The sequence below is a fragment of the Sinocyclocheilus grahami genome, unplaced genomic scaffold, assembly GCF_001515645.1.
Source record: "Sinocyclocheilus grahami isolate Dianchi unplaced genomic scaffold, SAMN03320097.WGS_v1.1 scaffold196.1, whole genome shotgun sequence".
Taxonomy (NCBI): domain Eukaryota; kingdom Metazoa; phylum Chordata; class Actinopteri; order Cypriniformes; family Cyprinidae; genus Sinocyclocheilus; species Sinocyclocheilus grahami.
Window position 1 is genome coordinate 286302 of NW_015505375.1, and position 15991 is coordinate 302292.

Below are 15991 nucleotides of genomic sequence, written 5' to 3' on the forward strand. Positions count from 1 at the left end.
GGAGCTGGTGGCCCTGCTGGAAGACAAAGACCCTATGGGAAGCAGCAGCCGCTGGCTGGTGCATACTGGGAGTAAGGCTGTTTATGTGTATTCAAATGCCCTTACATTTGTTTTTAGAAGAAAAATATATAATAATAATGTACAAAATAAGGAAGTTTTATGAAATATTGATAGTCATTAACTAATGTTAAAATATAGAACCTTTTTTGTAAAGTGTTAACAAGAAATTTTAGTTCTGCAGGCTGTAACCACTCATTTACAAATAAATAACAGGTCACGCACTACCATTCAAAAGTTTGGGGTCAGTAAGACTAAGATTTCTTTATGCTCTCCAAGGCTGCATTTATTAGATTTTTTTTATGCAGTAAAATCAGTAATATTGTGAAATATTATTACAATTTAAAATAACTGTTTCATATTTTAATATACTTAATTTTAATTTATTCCTGTGAGGACAAAACTGAATTTTCAGCAGTCTTCAGTGTCACATGATCCATCAGAAATCATATCAATATGCTGATATGGCACTCAGAAAAACATTTCTTATCACAGTTGAAAATTGTTGTGCTGCTTAATATTTTTGTGAAATCCTGATTTTTTCAGGATTCTTTGAAAAAGAGAACGTTCACAATAACAGCATTAATTTTAAATAAATATTTTGTAACAGTATAAATGTCTGTACTGTTGACTTTTGATCAATTTAATGTATCCTTGCTAAATAAAAGTATTAATTTATTTTTTACTGATCCCAAACTTTTGAACAGTAGCATATGTTTTGTTATTTATTTGTAAATGAGTGGTTGTTGTGCATAAAACAAAAATTTCTTGGTGAAACATAAGTTTTACTGTATTCATTAGTCTTGGTTAATGTTAATTTCTTCATACATTTTAACATTGCAAGTTGTATAAATAAACAGTAGTTTGTGTATCATGAATAAATATTAATTAACGATAAACAATAGCATATTTATACATTATCTTTAACCTAGATTAATAAATGCTGTAACAAAATGTCATTCAATTTGTTACTAATGTTAACAAATTGAACGTTTTTGTTTTTTTGTACCCATGTTTATGCTATGAATTCACATGAGAGTTTAAACCAAGAGAAAGCATTCATACGGCTGGTGGAAACTTTGGATGAATCCTATCTGTGGTAGCACTCCATAACTTTTTGGCAGAAAGTAATGAAGTCCCCGCAGGATATTCTTTCATCACATGTCTATAAACTAGCCTCTCATTAACTCCACAGAGACTGTTGCTTCACAACAGGACCAGCATTCTGGTTGTTATGTCAGGTGACTTCTTATAGTCTGTATCAACTTCTGTAGGTTAATCAGGTCAGTGGGGGACAAAACAACAGTGACTGAAAGTAGAAGAAAACATTTTAGCCACTGAAGCCCTTAATATTTATAAGAAATATTTAAAGATCACAATATGGAAAAAAGAGTGTTCTTTGTAATGTGGTCATGAAAGTGATATTTTAATTGTATTATTTAAGAGGAATGTGAAAAATTGAATCCATAAATCTGAATCCTTCAGATAATTCATTAAATTAGTTTGAGGCCTGAAACTGATCGGTCTGAGATCACAAATTACCATGTCTATTTGTTTGCGGGCTGTTGTTCATTCATCTCCTACACTTCTTAAAGCATTAGCATAAAAATTAAAAAAAGTTTTAAAATAACAACAATCCATTTTTTCTAAAAAAGGTGTTTTTATTAAACACATCATTAAAACGAGCAGCTTGTTTTCAGTAAAGTGGCTGGTTTAGAAAGAATGAGGCACATCTTCAAACCAAACCGTTTCTGAAAGACCAGTAACATTCAAATTCAATTATATTTGATTTGAAAAACAGGATTTGACTTGCTCTTTAACATACTAGTCTGGCTTTTTCTTCCTCATTTCTTCAGTTTCTTCTGTGCTGCTTTCTTCTTCACCATCTGCAGCCGTTTCATAGCATTGAGCTGAGACTCCTGGGAAGTGGGCGTCTTGCCATCAGCTGAGGCTTTTGCTCCATTGCTGTTGTTGTTGCTGCTGCTGCTGCTATTGCCACCACTGTTGCCCCCATTGCCCCCTCCATTGCCTCCTGACCCACCGTTGCCTCCCAGGCTGCTAGAGGGTGCTGCCCCAGGTGACTGTGATCCAGTCACAGTCATTTTCCCCAAGCTATCTCCACTCGTTGAGCGGCTCAACACCTGCTTGCCAAGTGTGAGTGGAGGGGGTGGTTTCATGGGTACCGTGCTAGAGCCGTTGTTTCCATTACCACTTCCACTGCTGCTTCCTGAAGGTTTAGTAGCCAGACCGGGCTTAACATTGGCCAGCGCAGAGAGTCCCACAGGTTTGGAGCCCGAGGGAGGTGGGGTTGATTTACTGCTACCCGGCTGACTGGTGCTCAACTTGGTACTGGAAGGTCCTACATTTGAGGTCTTGGTAAAAGCGGCCCATCCTGTAAGGCCTGGGGGCAAAGACGAGCTACTGCTGGAAGAGTTTCCTGATGCCACAGACGCCTGAACACAAAAAAGACACTTATTTGATCAGATGTATAGTAAAAACAGTAATACTGTGAAATATTATTACAATTTAAAAATAACTTTTCTATTTGAAAATACTTTAAAATGGAATTAATTACTGTGATGGCAAAGCTGAATTTTCAGCAGCCAGCCATCCTGTTCACCAATATTTTATTAATTTATAAAAAAAAAAAAAAAAACGAAACACTGCCTGTCCTTCCGAGATTTCAGTATGGAGATAAAAGGTCAGGATCATGACTTATTTGATCAGATGTATAGTAAAAACAGTAATACTGTGAAATATTATTACAATTTAAAAATAACTTTTCTATTTGAAAATACTTTAAAATGGAATTAATTACTGTGATGGCAAAGCTGAATTTTCAGCAGCCAGCCATCCTGTTCACCAATATTTTATTAATTTATAAAAAATAAAAAAAAACGAAACACTGCCTGTCCTTCCGAGATTTCAGTATGGAGATAAAAGGTCAGGATCATGATTTTTTTCCTGTAGTATTACAGTATACTGTGATTGTATATTACTACTGTCTGTTGTTTGCGTTTGCCATCTGATAGAGTGCTTGGACCCAGAAACAGTGATATCAGACTTAACAAGGATTATGCTGATTTAGTGCCCAAAAAACATTATCATCAAACAGTTCTGCTGCTTAATTATTTTAGTTGAAACTTTTTCTATGATTAATAGAAAGTTCAAATGAGCAGCATTTATTTAAAATACAAATCTTTTGTAACATAATAAATGTCCTTACTAGTGTTGTCAAAAGCACTGACCGCGATACCAGTTGGTACTGAAATTATAAAAACGTCCATTTCCCGCTAACATTTGAACGCTGTTGAGTGGACTCTTAAACACCGCTGATTGGCCATAGTGTTCACACGGTCAACAGATATGACTGTGATTGGCTAAAATGATGATCACTTCACGCTCTTCACCGAGCGCTCACACAGTAGCTCACGGGAGCATTTGTAAGCCGTGTCTATCAATGGATCCCTAACATATCTGCACATCCACTGATAGACACGGCTTTCAAACGCTTGCATGTGCTTTTGTGCGAGTGTTTTCTGTATTTAAATAATGACTGACCTTTACACTGAAGCCAGCAAATGTTTTTGAACTCTAGTTGGTAGTCAGTCTATCATGCATCAGTAACCGTATCATTTTAATTCATGGCTGTGAAACACTTAAGACTTTGTTGTAATTTTTCAACTGACTCAAGTACTTTGAATTTGAGACCCCTGGTCCATAATCTGTACCGGTGTGAATACACTCACCTTCACCTCCGTTCTTTTAAAGGCCTGGAATGAACCTGTTGTTTCCGGTTTGGGCTTTAGTTCAGCTTTCTTCACTAGTGGATCTTTCAACATAGGTGCCGCTGTTGCCAAAGCAGGAGCTGGTTTCTGTGGAGGTTTCTGGGTCTTTTGGGCCTGAGACATTAATAAGCATCACACTGAGTGTTGCAACTATTATGTGAAAGTTCTTAAGTGATATGCATCTGACTTCTTATCATAAAATTCTTACCATTCGTTTCATTTGCCTGGTGCATCGAGCACAGTACCACACAAGCCGTGGGTCATTGACATCCTTGTCAGTAACCTGAGGTTTGTGACACTCCTGATGATACAGATTATGACATTCTTGACACTCCACTAGTTGATTGCCAGAAGTGACAGTCATTTGGCTGAGAAGAGAAAAAGCTGGATCAATTTCACACATACATGGCCTGAGATTAGTGAAGGATTCAATGGACGCCAGTGACAAGACAAATACTGTTCAAAATATGTTTATAAATCATATTATTCACTGATATTTTGTATTAGCTTTTATTTTTATAGTTTCCATTTTCTTTAAAATTTTTGTTTAAGTTTTAGCAATTTTGTAAAATTGTATTTCTGTGTAGCTTTAATCTATTTCTGTTTTGGTTTTAGTTAATATTTTGTACTTTATAATTTATTAATTTATGGTAAGAAAATAGGTAAATGGTATTTAAACAGCAGACTTTGAATGTTAAAAGTGTTTAACGCCTGCATCACACCTCAACACCCGCCCACAAGTCTCTACTCTTTATGCCACAGTAACCAATAAGTAGCCTGATTTTAAATAAAACCAGGGTTTAAGAGTTTAAATGATACATAACGATGTGATAAATCCTTGTGGAATCCAAACCAGCAACCTTTTGTTACCAGGCCTTTCTGAAGAAGAAGAAGAATGAGCTTTATTGCCAGGTATGTTAACACATATGAGGAATTTGTTTTAGTGACAGATGCCCCACAGTGCAACAGAATGACAGTGACAAGACAGGAATAAAAATATATATATATATATATATATATATATGCATTTATTTATTTTATTCTCTTATTTTTCAAACCCCTTCAGATTCTGACTTTTTAGCAAAGAAATGGTGATGGAGAAGCCCAGTCCCCTGCTGGTAGGGCGGGAGTTTGTGAGACAATATTACACACTTCTCAATAAGGCACCAGACTTTCTGCACAGGTATGCTTTGTAAAATCATAATTTCATGAGTTCATCTTTCATGGAATTTTTCATTTGCAAAAATTAAAAAAACTTTCTCATAATTCAGATTCTATGGACGAAACTCATCCTATGTCCATGGTGGACTGGATTCGAATGGAAAGCTTTCAGAGGCAGTCTATGGGCAAGCTGTAAGTCTTGATGTTTGTTGAGTGTTCATGTATAACCTGTCAAAACATCAGACATTTAAATATATTCACCAGCATCTGTTCTCCTAATGTCTAGGAGATACATAAGAAGGTAATGTCCCTGCAATTCAGTGAGTGCCACACAAAAATCCGGCATGTGGATGCCCATGCCACTCTGAGTGATGGTGTGGTTGTCCAGGTGATGGGAGAACTTTCCAATAATGGGCAGCCCATGAGGAAGTTCCTACAGACATTTGTACTGGCTCCAGAGGTGTGTATAATAATAACATGACACGTGAATCCCCTGTACATTCCTTGTAAAAAAGGATAGACCTCCTTAGAAGTTTTGTTTTGCAGCATAAAACCCTGAAGCACCTATTTAGTCTTTTTTAGCATTGCTTACTGAAAACGAATTTCTACAAATTTGTCAGTTTATTAAACACCAAATAATCATCTGCACTGTATTCACCTCCACAGTTGGTGTTTAGTATGGGGTTTCTGCAGGTCTTACAAAGGTCCTTACACAAATCAAGGCCTTTAAATTGTGTTAAATTGGAACAGAAAGTCTTACATTTGTAATGTTATGGTATTTAATGTCGCAGACACTGCAAAAATGAATATTTTCCTTAATGTTTGTCTTGTTTTCAGTACAAATATCTAAACATCCTTAACTCAAGATACATTTACATGAGATGCAAAATGAGGATATAAAGTCTCTTATCTGAAAAGCTGAACAAAATTATGTGAGTTTATGCTTAAACAAGAACAAATATCAACTTGTTTTCATGTTTCTGAGCTCACAGACAGATTTTGTTCTTTTTTTAATCATAAACTTACTGCATTTTTATCAGTTTCTCATAAAACCAACTTCTTATGTTACTTTGCTTCTTGAGTTAAGAATCTTTAGACATTCATATTGAAAACCAAGACAAAAATACTAATCTTTTTCTGCAGGTATAGTGAAAGTTATGGTTATTTCCATTTTCTAGTGGTTGGAAACAAAACTATTCAAGCCTTTATCTATTGCTTTGTAAAATGAATTAAAAAGTAATGGAAATATGTTGCATTTTTAAACTCTGAAATGTTCGTAATTCAACTCATTGTGTGCTCTCTAGGCATTTACATTTAGAAAACTTAGATGCATATTGAGTTCCCTTTAATTTAATCCTTAAATGTTCTTAACTTGGTCTTAAAGGGGACATCGGATGCAAAATTCACTTTTACATGGTGTTTGCATATAAATGTCTTATCTTTGTGTGTGGACAATAGCATATTTCTGCCCTCAGCCAGTTGTATGCTGTCCGTCATTTTCTCTGCGCTCAAGCAGCTGTAGCGACAACGTTTCGTAAGCAATGCAGGTGTTTTGTAGTTGGATGTAAAAGTGAACATAATAGTAATTTTCTCCTGACTCCTGACACCACCACATTTATACATTGTTAAATATGAAAGACCCTGAATTTGTCAATAAGTGGTAGGTTTATTTTCACAGTCGTAAATGAGTTACAGGCATAAGCTTCAAATACTATATTTATTTTTAAAGTTAACGTAAATGAAAAAATGGCATGCCCAATATAAAGTGTGAAAATAACCCAAAAGCAGATGACATGAAAATATATAATGGATTTGCCCATAATAAAAAAAACACAAGCTACATATATACTTTTCTTTCTGTTTTTTTGCTACATGTCTGCTGTTAGTTTTACCCCACAATACTAGTATATACAGCATATGTATATAATTACATTTATTTAAAGGGTTAGTTCACCCAAAAATGAAAATTCTGTAATTAATTACTCACCCTCATGTCATTTTAAACCCGTAAGACCTCCGTTCATCTTTGGAACACAAATGAAGATATTTTTGATGAATTCCGAGAGCTCTCCGACCCTCCCATAGACAGCAATGTAATTACCACAATCAAGGCCCAGAAACGTAGCAAGGAGATCGGTAAAATAATCCATGTGACATCAGTGGTTCAACCGTAATTTTACAAAGCCATGAGAATACTTTTTGTGCGCAAAGAAAACAAAAATAACATCTTTATTCAACAATTGGTCTCCTTCGCGTCACCCTGGTGCAATTTTGGAGAGTATCCACTGCACATAAACAGCGTATGCTATTCTGTGTCAGCTGCGTCACACGGATACGTTTTCTACGTTGTTTATGCTTTGATTTGAACAAAAACAACATATCCGCGTGACGCAGCTGACACAGAATTGCATACGCTGTTTGCATTCAGTGGATATTCTCTAAAATTGCACCAGGATGACGCAGAGGAGACGAATTGTTGAATAAAGTCGTTATTTTTGTTTTCTTTGTGTACAAAAAGTATTCTCGTAGCTTCGTAAAATTACGGTTGAACCACTGATGTCACATGGATTATTTTACCGGATTATTTTACCGATCTTCTTGCTACGTTTCTGGGCCTTGATTATGGTAATTACATTGCTGTCTATGGGAGGGTCAGAGAGCTCTCAGAATAAACCCGTAAGACCTCCGTTCATCTTTGGAACACAAATGAAGATATTTTTGATGAATTCCGAGAGCTCTCCGACCCTCCCATAGACAGCAATGTAATTACCACAATCAAGGCCCAGAAACGTAGCAAGGAGATCGGTAAAATAATCCATGTGACATCAGTGGTTCAACCGTAATTTTACAAAGCCATGAGAATACTTTTTGTGCGCAAAGAAAACAAAAATAACATCTTTATTCAACAATTGGTCTCCTTCGCGTCACCCTGGTGCAATTTTGGAGAGTATCCACTGCACATAAACAGCGTATGCTATTCTGTGTCAGCTGCGTCACACGGATACGTTTTCTACGTTGTTTATGCTTTGATTTGAACAAAAACAACATATCCGCGTGACGCAGCTGACACAGAATTGCATACGCTGTTTGCATTCAGTGGATATTCTCTAAAATTGCACCAGGATGACGCAGAGGAGACGAATTGTTGAATAAAGTCGTTATTTTTGTTTTCTTTGTGTACAAAAAGTATTCTCGTAGCTTCGTAAAATTACGGTTGAACCACTGATGTCACATGGATTATTTTACCGGATTATTTTACCGATCTTCTTGCTACGTTTCTGGGCCTTGATTATGGTAATTACATTGCTGTCTATGGGAGGGTCAGAGAGCTCTCAGAATTCATCAAAAATATCTTAAATTGTGTTCCGAAGATGAACGGAGGTCTTACGGGTTTAGAACGACATGAGGGTGAGTAATTAATGACAGAATTTTAATTTTTGGGTGAACTAACCCTTTAACCTGTGTAGACAGTGGATGGGCTATTCTGATAATCTGCATGGTGAGCATGATTTTCCCTATAAATATACTGCTCTTTTTGTTTCATTGTTGTCTAGGGTTCTGTGGCCAATAAGTTTTATGTTCACAACGACATCTTCCGATATGAAGATGAGGTCTTTGGTGACTCTGAGGCGGAGCTTGATGAAGGTTAGTTGATAATTAAAGATTGCTACACGCATACAGTTCATACATTCAGCATCTATAAAAAGACTGTTGCTTCTCATATCCAAAAGTATTAGCAGTGTATGTCTTGGCATTGGTATTGCTCTAGCTATGTTATGCTTGGAGTCTTTTTCTTTACTTTTAAAGGCTACGTGGACCCCAGGGATTTTCATTTGTTGCTTTATTTATTGTTCTTCACGTTTTGAACTTTATGCATTTAGTTAAAATTCATCATACTTTAAGTGCATAAATGGTCTGTGAATAATTATATTTTGTGTCGTTCTGAGATGATGTGATATATGGTTGCTTAGCAACTAGCAGTTAAATTTGCAATATTCCAAACATCAGCTCTGCTACACCATTTGAGGTAAAATCTTAAAATCTGCATAAAAATCCCCACGTGGGGACATGTGGAACAAATTTCAAGAATAACTTCAAGTACTCGTAAGTCCAACCCTGAAAATATTTTCTTTGACATTTTCAGTCAAATCATTACAAATAATCTTCTAAAGAAACTGCTCACCCAATGAATCTGAGTTTTTTTTCTCTGTCTGGATGTGGCTTTTATGAATTTGCAAATTTAAAATTCTTTTGTTAGATATTCTTTCAGTTTGGTGAACACCAATGTTTTACGTCCCAGAATGTCTGGGCTTTTTTTCTCCATTCATTACACCAATCAAATTGATGCAGCATTTTCAGATTGATGCGGGTTGGACTATATCTATACAAAGCTACTTTAACAAGGGCATTCCTCATAAAATGATGGTCTCCTCTGCCTCCTATTGTTCGTAAATATATAGCGTTTGGGATTCATATAACTCTTAAGTATCTAAGGATAAAAACAGTCAGTGATGCCTTACTATAGACGAAAGTCAACCATACAAATTCCTAGATCTGGTCAGTCATAAAGGACTTGATTATGTTTTACAGAAGTCACCCAAGTCCATTTCATCAGTATCTTTCAATCTCTTGCAGCTATATTTTGTGAATTGGTGTCTTTAGAGGTACAGGAATGTTTTAAAGCAAGAGGATGGTACTTTATCATTAGATTTGTTTTCAATAAATTTTTTAATTTATGTGTTATGTTGGGACAGAGTCCGAAGAAGAAACTGATGAGCCAGAAGACAGGCAACCATCACCCGAACCCCTCCAGGACAGCCCCAGTAATGCAAACTGCTATGAACCCCATCCTGTGAGGTAACCCACATTTCACTTGGAACTTAAAAGAAAGCTAACTGTGATGTTCTAGAATTGTTGAGGTTTCTCGTTTGGTATGGTACTGTTGAATTCCTACTTCCCATTTTATAAAAATAAATATAAATACCTTTATCCCTTTCTTTTTCACCTTCAGCTATAACAATGGCGTGGAAGAAGCTCATGAGGAAGCAGTTATGGAACTAGAGCCTGAGGTTGCCCCAGAACCCAAGATCGAGGAGCTGAAGCTCAAGGCAGAGGAGAAGGTCGTAGAGGAGTTTGAGGAGAAGGCACCGTCTCCTGTTCCTATGGAATTGCCACCTAACATACAAGAACCACCCAAAGTAAATTTTGATCTTTACATTACATTTACGTTTACATTTAGTTATTTAGAAGATGCTTTTATCCAAAGCGACTTACAAAGGAGGACGATGGAAGCAATCAAAATCAACAAAAGAGCAATAATAAGCAAGTGCTATAACAAGTCTCAATTAGCCTAACGCAGTCCATGTAGCAAGGTTTTTTTTTGTTAATTATATAGTAAATAAAAAGAAAACAAATAGATAGAATCGAGAAAGCTAGTGTTAGAGGCATTTTTTAAAAGAAAACAAGCAGTTAGAAAATAAATGGTCTTTAAAGGGTAAAGTGTTTTTAATAAGTTTTTTTTAAAGAGTGCTAGAATTAGAGGGTAAAATAAAGATGGAAGAGATGTGTTTTTAGCCGATTCTTGAAGATGGCTCGGATTGAGTTGGGCAGGTCATTCCACCAGGAGGGAACATTTAATGTAAAAGACAGTGAAAGTGATTTTGTGCTTCTTTTTTGGGATGGCACAATAAAGCGCCGTTCACTTGCAGAACGCAAGCTTCTAGAGGGCACATAAGTCTGAAGTAATTAATTTAGGTAAAGAGGTGCAGAGCCAGTGGTGGTTTTGTAGGCAAACATCAATGCCTTGAATTTTATGTGAGCAGCTACTGGTAGCCAGTGCAGATTGATAAACAGATGTGTGACACACGCCCTTTTCGGCTCATTAAATATTAATCTTGCAGCCACATTCTTATTAATTGTAAAAGTTTGATATAGCTGGTTGGAGGACCTGCCTAGGTTTATTAAAAAAAAAAAATTCTAGATTACTGTTATTTTTACTATTTTAATTATGTATTTCTTATTTATTATATTCTTAATTATCATATCTCTGGCAGACTTCATCTTGGGCTTCTGTGACCAGCAAAAATTTGCCTCTTGCTGGGACTATTCCATCCTCTGGAGCTCAACCACATGTTGTTAAAGCACCAAACTCCCAGGTAAGTACTTATGAATACATTAATATCTTTCTTTCTCATTATAAAATAATGTTGTTGACTCAAAGTTACTAGAACCATGCTTCATGTGCATGCTTTCTTGATTTTTAATGTTGTCAGCCCAGAGTTGAGACCAAGCCGGAGGTGTCATCAGCTTCAATCCGTCCACGTGACCAGCGTATCCGCGACAGACCTTCAGTAACCTCCAGAGGGCCTAGATCTGGTATGAATCTTGAATACTTACAACTTTCGAAATACTTTCACACTTTCTGTACAAATTGTTTTATTACAGATAACTTTCATTTGTTATTAATGTGTTTCAGAACTTTTGAACTTTTTCTTTGGATCTTTTTTCTTGTATCATTAGATGGTGTCTCTTCTTCTGACTCTCAAACTGGAAAGCCACATTTCAGCTTTGTGAATAAAGGTAAATATGTCTTTCCATTGTTAATTGCATATAGCTTTTGTTTGGGCAATAATGCTGTTAATGGATATATAGAAAGGTTGATGTTGTTGGTCCCTGTATAGTCATAGCGGATTAAATCTTGTGTGTTGCTTAGGAAGGGGAGATGAGTCAAGTGAAATGGACAGCAGAAGGGTTGTCAGGTATCCAGACAGTCATCAGCTGTTTGTTGGAAATCTCCCTCATGACATTGATGAGAGTGAACTCAAAGACTTCTTCATGAGTAAGTTTTATTTATTTATTTATTTTTTTTTTTTAAAGGCTGTGGTGACCATTGCATTGATCCATTCTCATATCTGGTAATCAGTCATCTTCATATTTGCTTCTTGTCTCTCCCATCAAGCATTTGGAAATGTTGTTGAGCTGCGAATCAACACCAAAGGCACTGGAGGAAAGATCCCCAACTTTGGCTTTGTTGTCTTTGATGATTCTGAGCCGGTGCAAAGAATTTTAGGAGTTAAAGTAAGGAAAGCTATTTTGATTTTGATGCATGTGGTTTTAAAACAATTTTTAGGAATGCGCTATTTTACAATTATTTTACAATTCTGGCCGACACAATAAGTTAAGAATTATTTTCATGTTTGGGCTAGTATTTAAATTCTATTGTTTTCTCTAAATAAATGACCAAAACAAAAAAACACATTGATAACTGTAGAATTATTGCAAAGCACTGTGAGATGGGTACTGTGCAAAATATAAAGTCTTTGATGAGGCATGCAATTCTATCTCTCACTGCAAGACAAGTACGGAGGATCTGCCTATTGTCAGTTGAGCAATGCCCAGAAGAATGGCTGTTGTAATCAAAAAGGAGAACCAGTGAAATATTAATAACTATAGTCAGTTTCATTGTTACTATTGTTAACTAAAACTACAACTATAAAAAAACAAAAAACATTTTATTACCATATTATCATATTTATATTAACAGTAAATATTCAAATTACCATGATAAATGGGAAAAACTCTAACTTGCTAAATGGTACTGATATATAACGTGCATCCTTGCTTTTATTTGTAATACCATTCACTTATACTTCATGTATAAGTTGGGGGGAAGTCGTGGCCTAATGGTTAGAGAGTCGGACTCGTAACCCAAAGGTTGTGGGTTCAAGTCTCTTACCGGCATGGATTGTAGGTGGGGGGATTGAATGTACAGCGCTCTCTCCCACCTTCAATACCACGACTGAGGTGCCCTTGAGCAAGGCACTGAACCCCCAACTGCTCCTCGGGCGCCGCAGCAAAAAATGGCTGCCCACTGCTCCGGGTGTGTGTTCACGGTGTGTGTATGTTCGCTGCTGTGTGTGCACTTTGGATGGGACAAATGCAGAGCACTAATTCTGAGTATGGGTCACCATACTTGGCCACATGTCACTTCGCACTCACTTTAAAGATATGGTATTGAGAGAATGTTTTTTGACCCATCGCTATTTCATTTGTGATTAGCCGATCATGTTCCGTGGTGAGGTACGTCTGAACGTGGAGGAGAAAAAGACGAGGGCAATGCGTGAGCGGGAAACTCGTAGTGGAGGTGGAGAAGACCGACGGGACGCAAGGCGTAGTGACCGTGGTCCAGGCGGGCCGCGTGGCATTCCCGGAAGCAGCATGATGCGAGACCGTGACGGCAGAGGCCCACCTTCACGTGTTTCCACCGTACCTAAACCAGGCATGGCCTCTGGGAGGGGCGCAGGTTCTAGTGAGGGTCGTTTTACTGCTCAGAGGCGTTGAGAGGAGCTCCCCTTGTAGTTTGGAAGTAGTAAAATGTTCATGTATGATGATATTGAGAAGTCTATGTAAAAACATACATCTGTTTTTTTTTTGTGCGTGTGTATTTTACTGAGTTTTACTCCTTGTGTACACTTGCATTTTTGCCTTTGGAATGTCAGCTGTTTCTTGTGAAACAGTTCAACAACTTGAACAATGTAATGACTCAAAACACACTGTTCACTTTCAATTGGAATTGTGCTGCAAGTCCTCTGGTTTGTCATTTATCAAGTGGTAACAATTACAAACTTAGTAGGGAAACAAATCAGTTAGGTATATTTAGTGCTGATAGAAGTCTAATTTCTGCTCTGTGATGTTTCTTTGACATTTCGTATTAGATTACCTTCCAGTTGCTGTTGGTGTAAAATGTGCACTGAAAGGTGGGCTTTAAAAATAAAATACATATTTAGGTAATTCCTCTAATCAGCTCATTAATAAGCTAAAGACTACCTGTAGTCATAACTGAGCTAACAATATTTCATTTAATGGTAATGACTTGTATGGGAAGGAAAGGTAAAGTACAAGACATTGAGAGTGGAGACAAGATATGTCCTCTCCAGTTCTGTTTCTGTACTATTTTTGTTTTTATTTTTAATGTACAGATTTGACAACATTTTTCTTTCTGGGTCTGCCTGAATAAGTGAATGGAGCATTAATGGAAGCATTTGTAAAGTGGAAAGGTACCATGATTTTTGTGTAAAGGCATTTTGGATTGATGCCGAATGTTTTTTTTTCTAAGGCAGAGTCATTTTATTACATTTTTCTTTTTTAGTTTTTATAATCCTAATCTCATTTTGTGATGTGAGTTTCATTTTACATCCAAACAGTTGTTCTTGTTCTTTTTAAATTAAAGCATAACAGTATTTATACAGGGTACAGAGAAACTTTGCTGGTGCATTTTTGACTTTCCCAAATGGACTAGTTTTGCATTCTACATTTTTTAAAAATTAAATGTTTTTTTTTTTTTTAATAGCACTGATTAGAAAAAGTGTTCGTCAATTTTCCCCCAGACACACAAGGCTTCATTAAGCCTCCCCCCAAGAACTGTTGGTCTTTTTAGAATTTTTGCCTTATTGGGGGAAGCAGAATTTTCTGCTGTTTATTTATTTTTTCATTATTATTATTTTTCGTGTATATCTGTTTAATTGATATCCACACCCTTTTTCCATTTTCATGATGAGTGTTCTTTACGAATGGAAGGAAGCATAAGTACAGTGGGGTAGACACTGTTTTCATTGTGCAGTGTTACTCAGTCTACAATTTGCACTGATTTTGTAAGTACAGTTTGATGTAGCGCTATTTTTTATGTTTCATGTCTTCCATGTCAGGTAGATTGCACTAATTGCAGTATTTCTAGGACAATCTTCATCAGGGACATTGCATTTCTTTTTTTATTTGTTCATTTTTTGAGACGGCTTGTTCTCTGTAAAAAGACATTTTGGTTGCAGATACATTTACTTTTGGAAGATTTTGGAAGAAAATATGCCTACAGTCCTGCCTAGAGACTTCTTTCCCCATCAACTCTACCTAGTTCTTACATGTTCTGAGTTTGGGACCTGGAACATTTTAATTACTGTGTAAATAAATGCCACAATGGCCTTTCTTTTTAGATGTAAAGTACTTCAGTCAGCCAAATACTTTGAACGTTTGGATTACATGAGAGAAACAAGAAGACAATACACCTAGGGCTTGGTCAAATAACTGTGCTTTTCAACCCAAAATATGCATCAGCCTTTAATTTGTTTTATTCGCTCATATCATTTAATCAGATTCTTTTAACCCTCTAATCCTAATGCAAAACATTGGTTTTCATGCAGTTATTATGAGGTTTACAAATGCTCTGTTTATAGATGTAGTTCATTTTGGTGGAACAATAACATGTTCTTTTATTAGCAGGTGGTTGCCATGTTATTTTACTTAGACTGCATTTTTGTGTGAGTAGAACATGTTGCAGCTGGGTGTTTATTTATTACTGTTTTTATTATTGTTATTTTTATTTCATTTTCATTCCGTTTCATTGTGTTAGACTTGACATACAATAAACTGAAATCTGTGCTGTTCAGTGCAAGTGTTGTGGCTTTAAATCAAAAGACAAGATCAGAAGTGTAACACTTGCATTTTGTTTAATTTATAAAAAGAAACATTCAGCATGGCTATTTTATTTTATTTATTTAATGTTTTTGTTGCATTGAATCAATTTACAAACAAAGAGACAATAAACGACAGGGAGCTACAATACATGAAATTCTTAAATGAAATCATCTTATCTTCTTGATCATATTATATTAGCTTTTAAGTATTACACCACAGAACCACAGGGTCTACAAGCTAGGGCTGTCAAAAAATTCGAATATTCGTCGAATTTAAAATAAAAATCCACATTCGAATGCAAAAACGTTGCATTCGAATTTCAGGTGTGCGTTAAGGAGGCAGCCTTATCAGTGGAGCAGGAGATGCAATGACGATGTGTCATTGCATTTTAATGTTTTTGTTAGCCTATCCAGTTGAAGCCACTAGATGCGGTGCTGCTGCATTGTTAATTACAAATATTGCGGGAAAAGAGAACATCAATGCGGAGAAGATCTTGTTTACGTCAAAACTGAAACCAA

At 36.2% G+C, this 15991-nt stretch overlaps 2 protein-coding genes across 2 annotated transcripts; one reads left to right on the plus strand and one right to left on the minus strand.

The window, feature by feature from the left end:
• Nucleotides 1–1728: 1728 nt before the first annotated feature.
• Nucleotides 1729–4332, minus strand: ints12 (integrator complex subunit 12). The gene is made up of 3 exons (XM_016285412.1): nucleotides 4054–4332; nucleotides 3807–3959; nucleotides 1729–2510 (listed from the first exon to the last, which is right to left on the minus strand). Exons 1-3 carry the CDS (start codon nucleotides 4246–4248, stop codon nucleotides 1902–1904), a joined length of 957 nt encoding a protein of 318 aa, XP_016140898.1. The 5' UTR covers nucleotides 4249–4332; the 3' UTR covers nucleotides 1729–1901.
• A 577-nt stretch (nucleotides 4333–4909) lies between these two features.
• g3bp2a (G3BP stress granule assembly factor 2a) lies at nucleotides 4910–15048 on the plus strand. The gene is made up of 12 exons (XM_016285336.1): nucleotides 4910–5028; nucleotides 5117–5198; nucleotides 5293–5466; nucleotides 8561–8651; nucleotides 9761–9863; nucleotides 10018–10204; nucleotides 11060–11161; nucleotides 11279–11381; nucleotides 11526–11585; nucleotides 11719–11844; nucleotides 11965–12083; nucleotides 13065–15048. Exons 1-12 carry the CDS (start codon nucleotides 4934–4936, stop codon nucleotides 13344–13346), a joined length of 1524 nt encoding a protein of 507 aa, XP_016140822.1. The 5' UTR covers nucleotides 4910–4933; the 3' UTR covers nucleotides 13347–15048.
• Nucleotides 15049–15991: the final 943 nt, after the last annotated feature.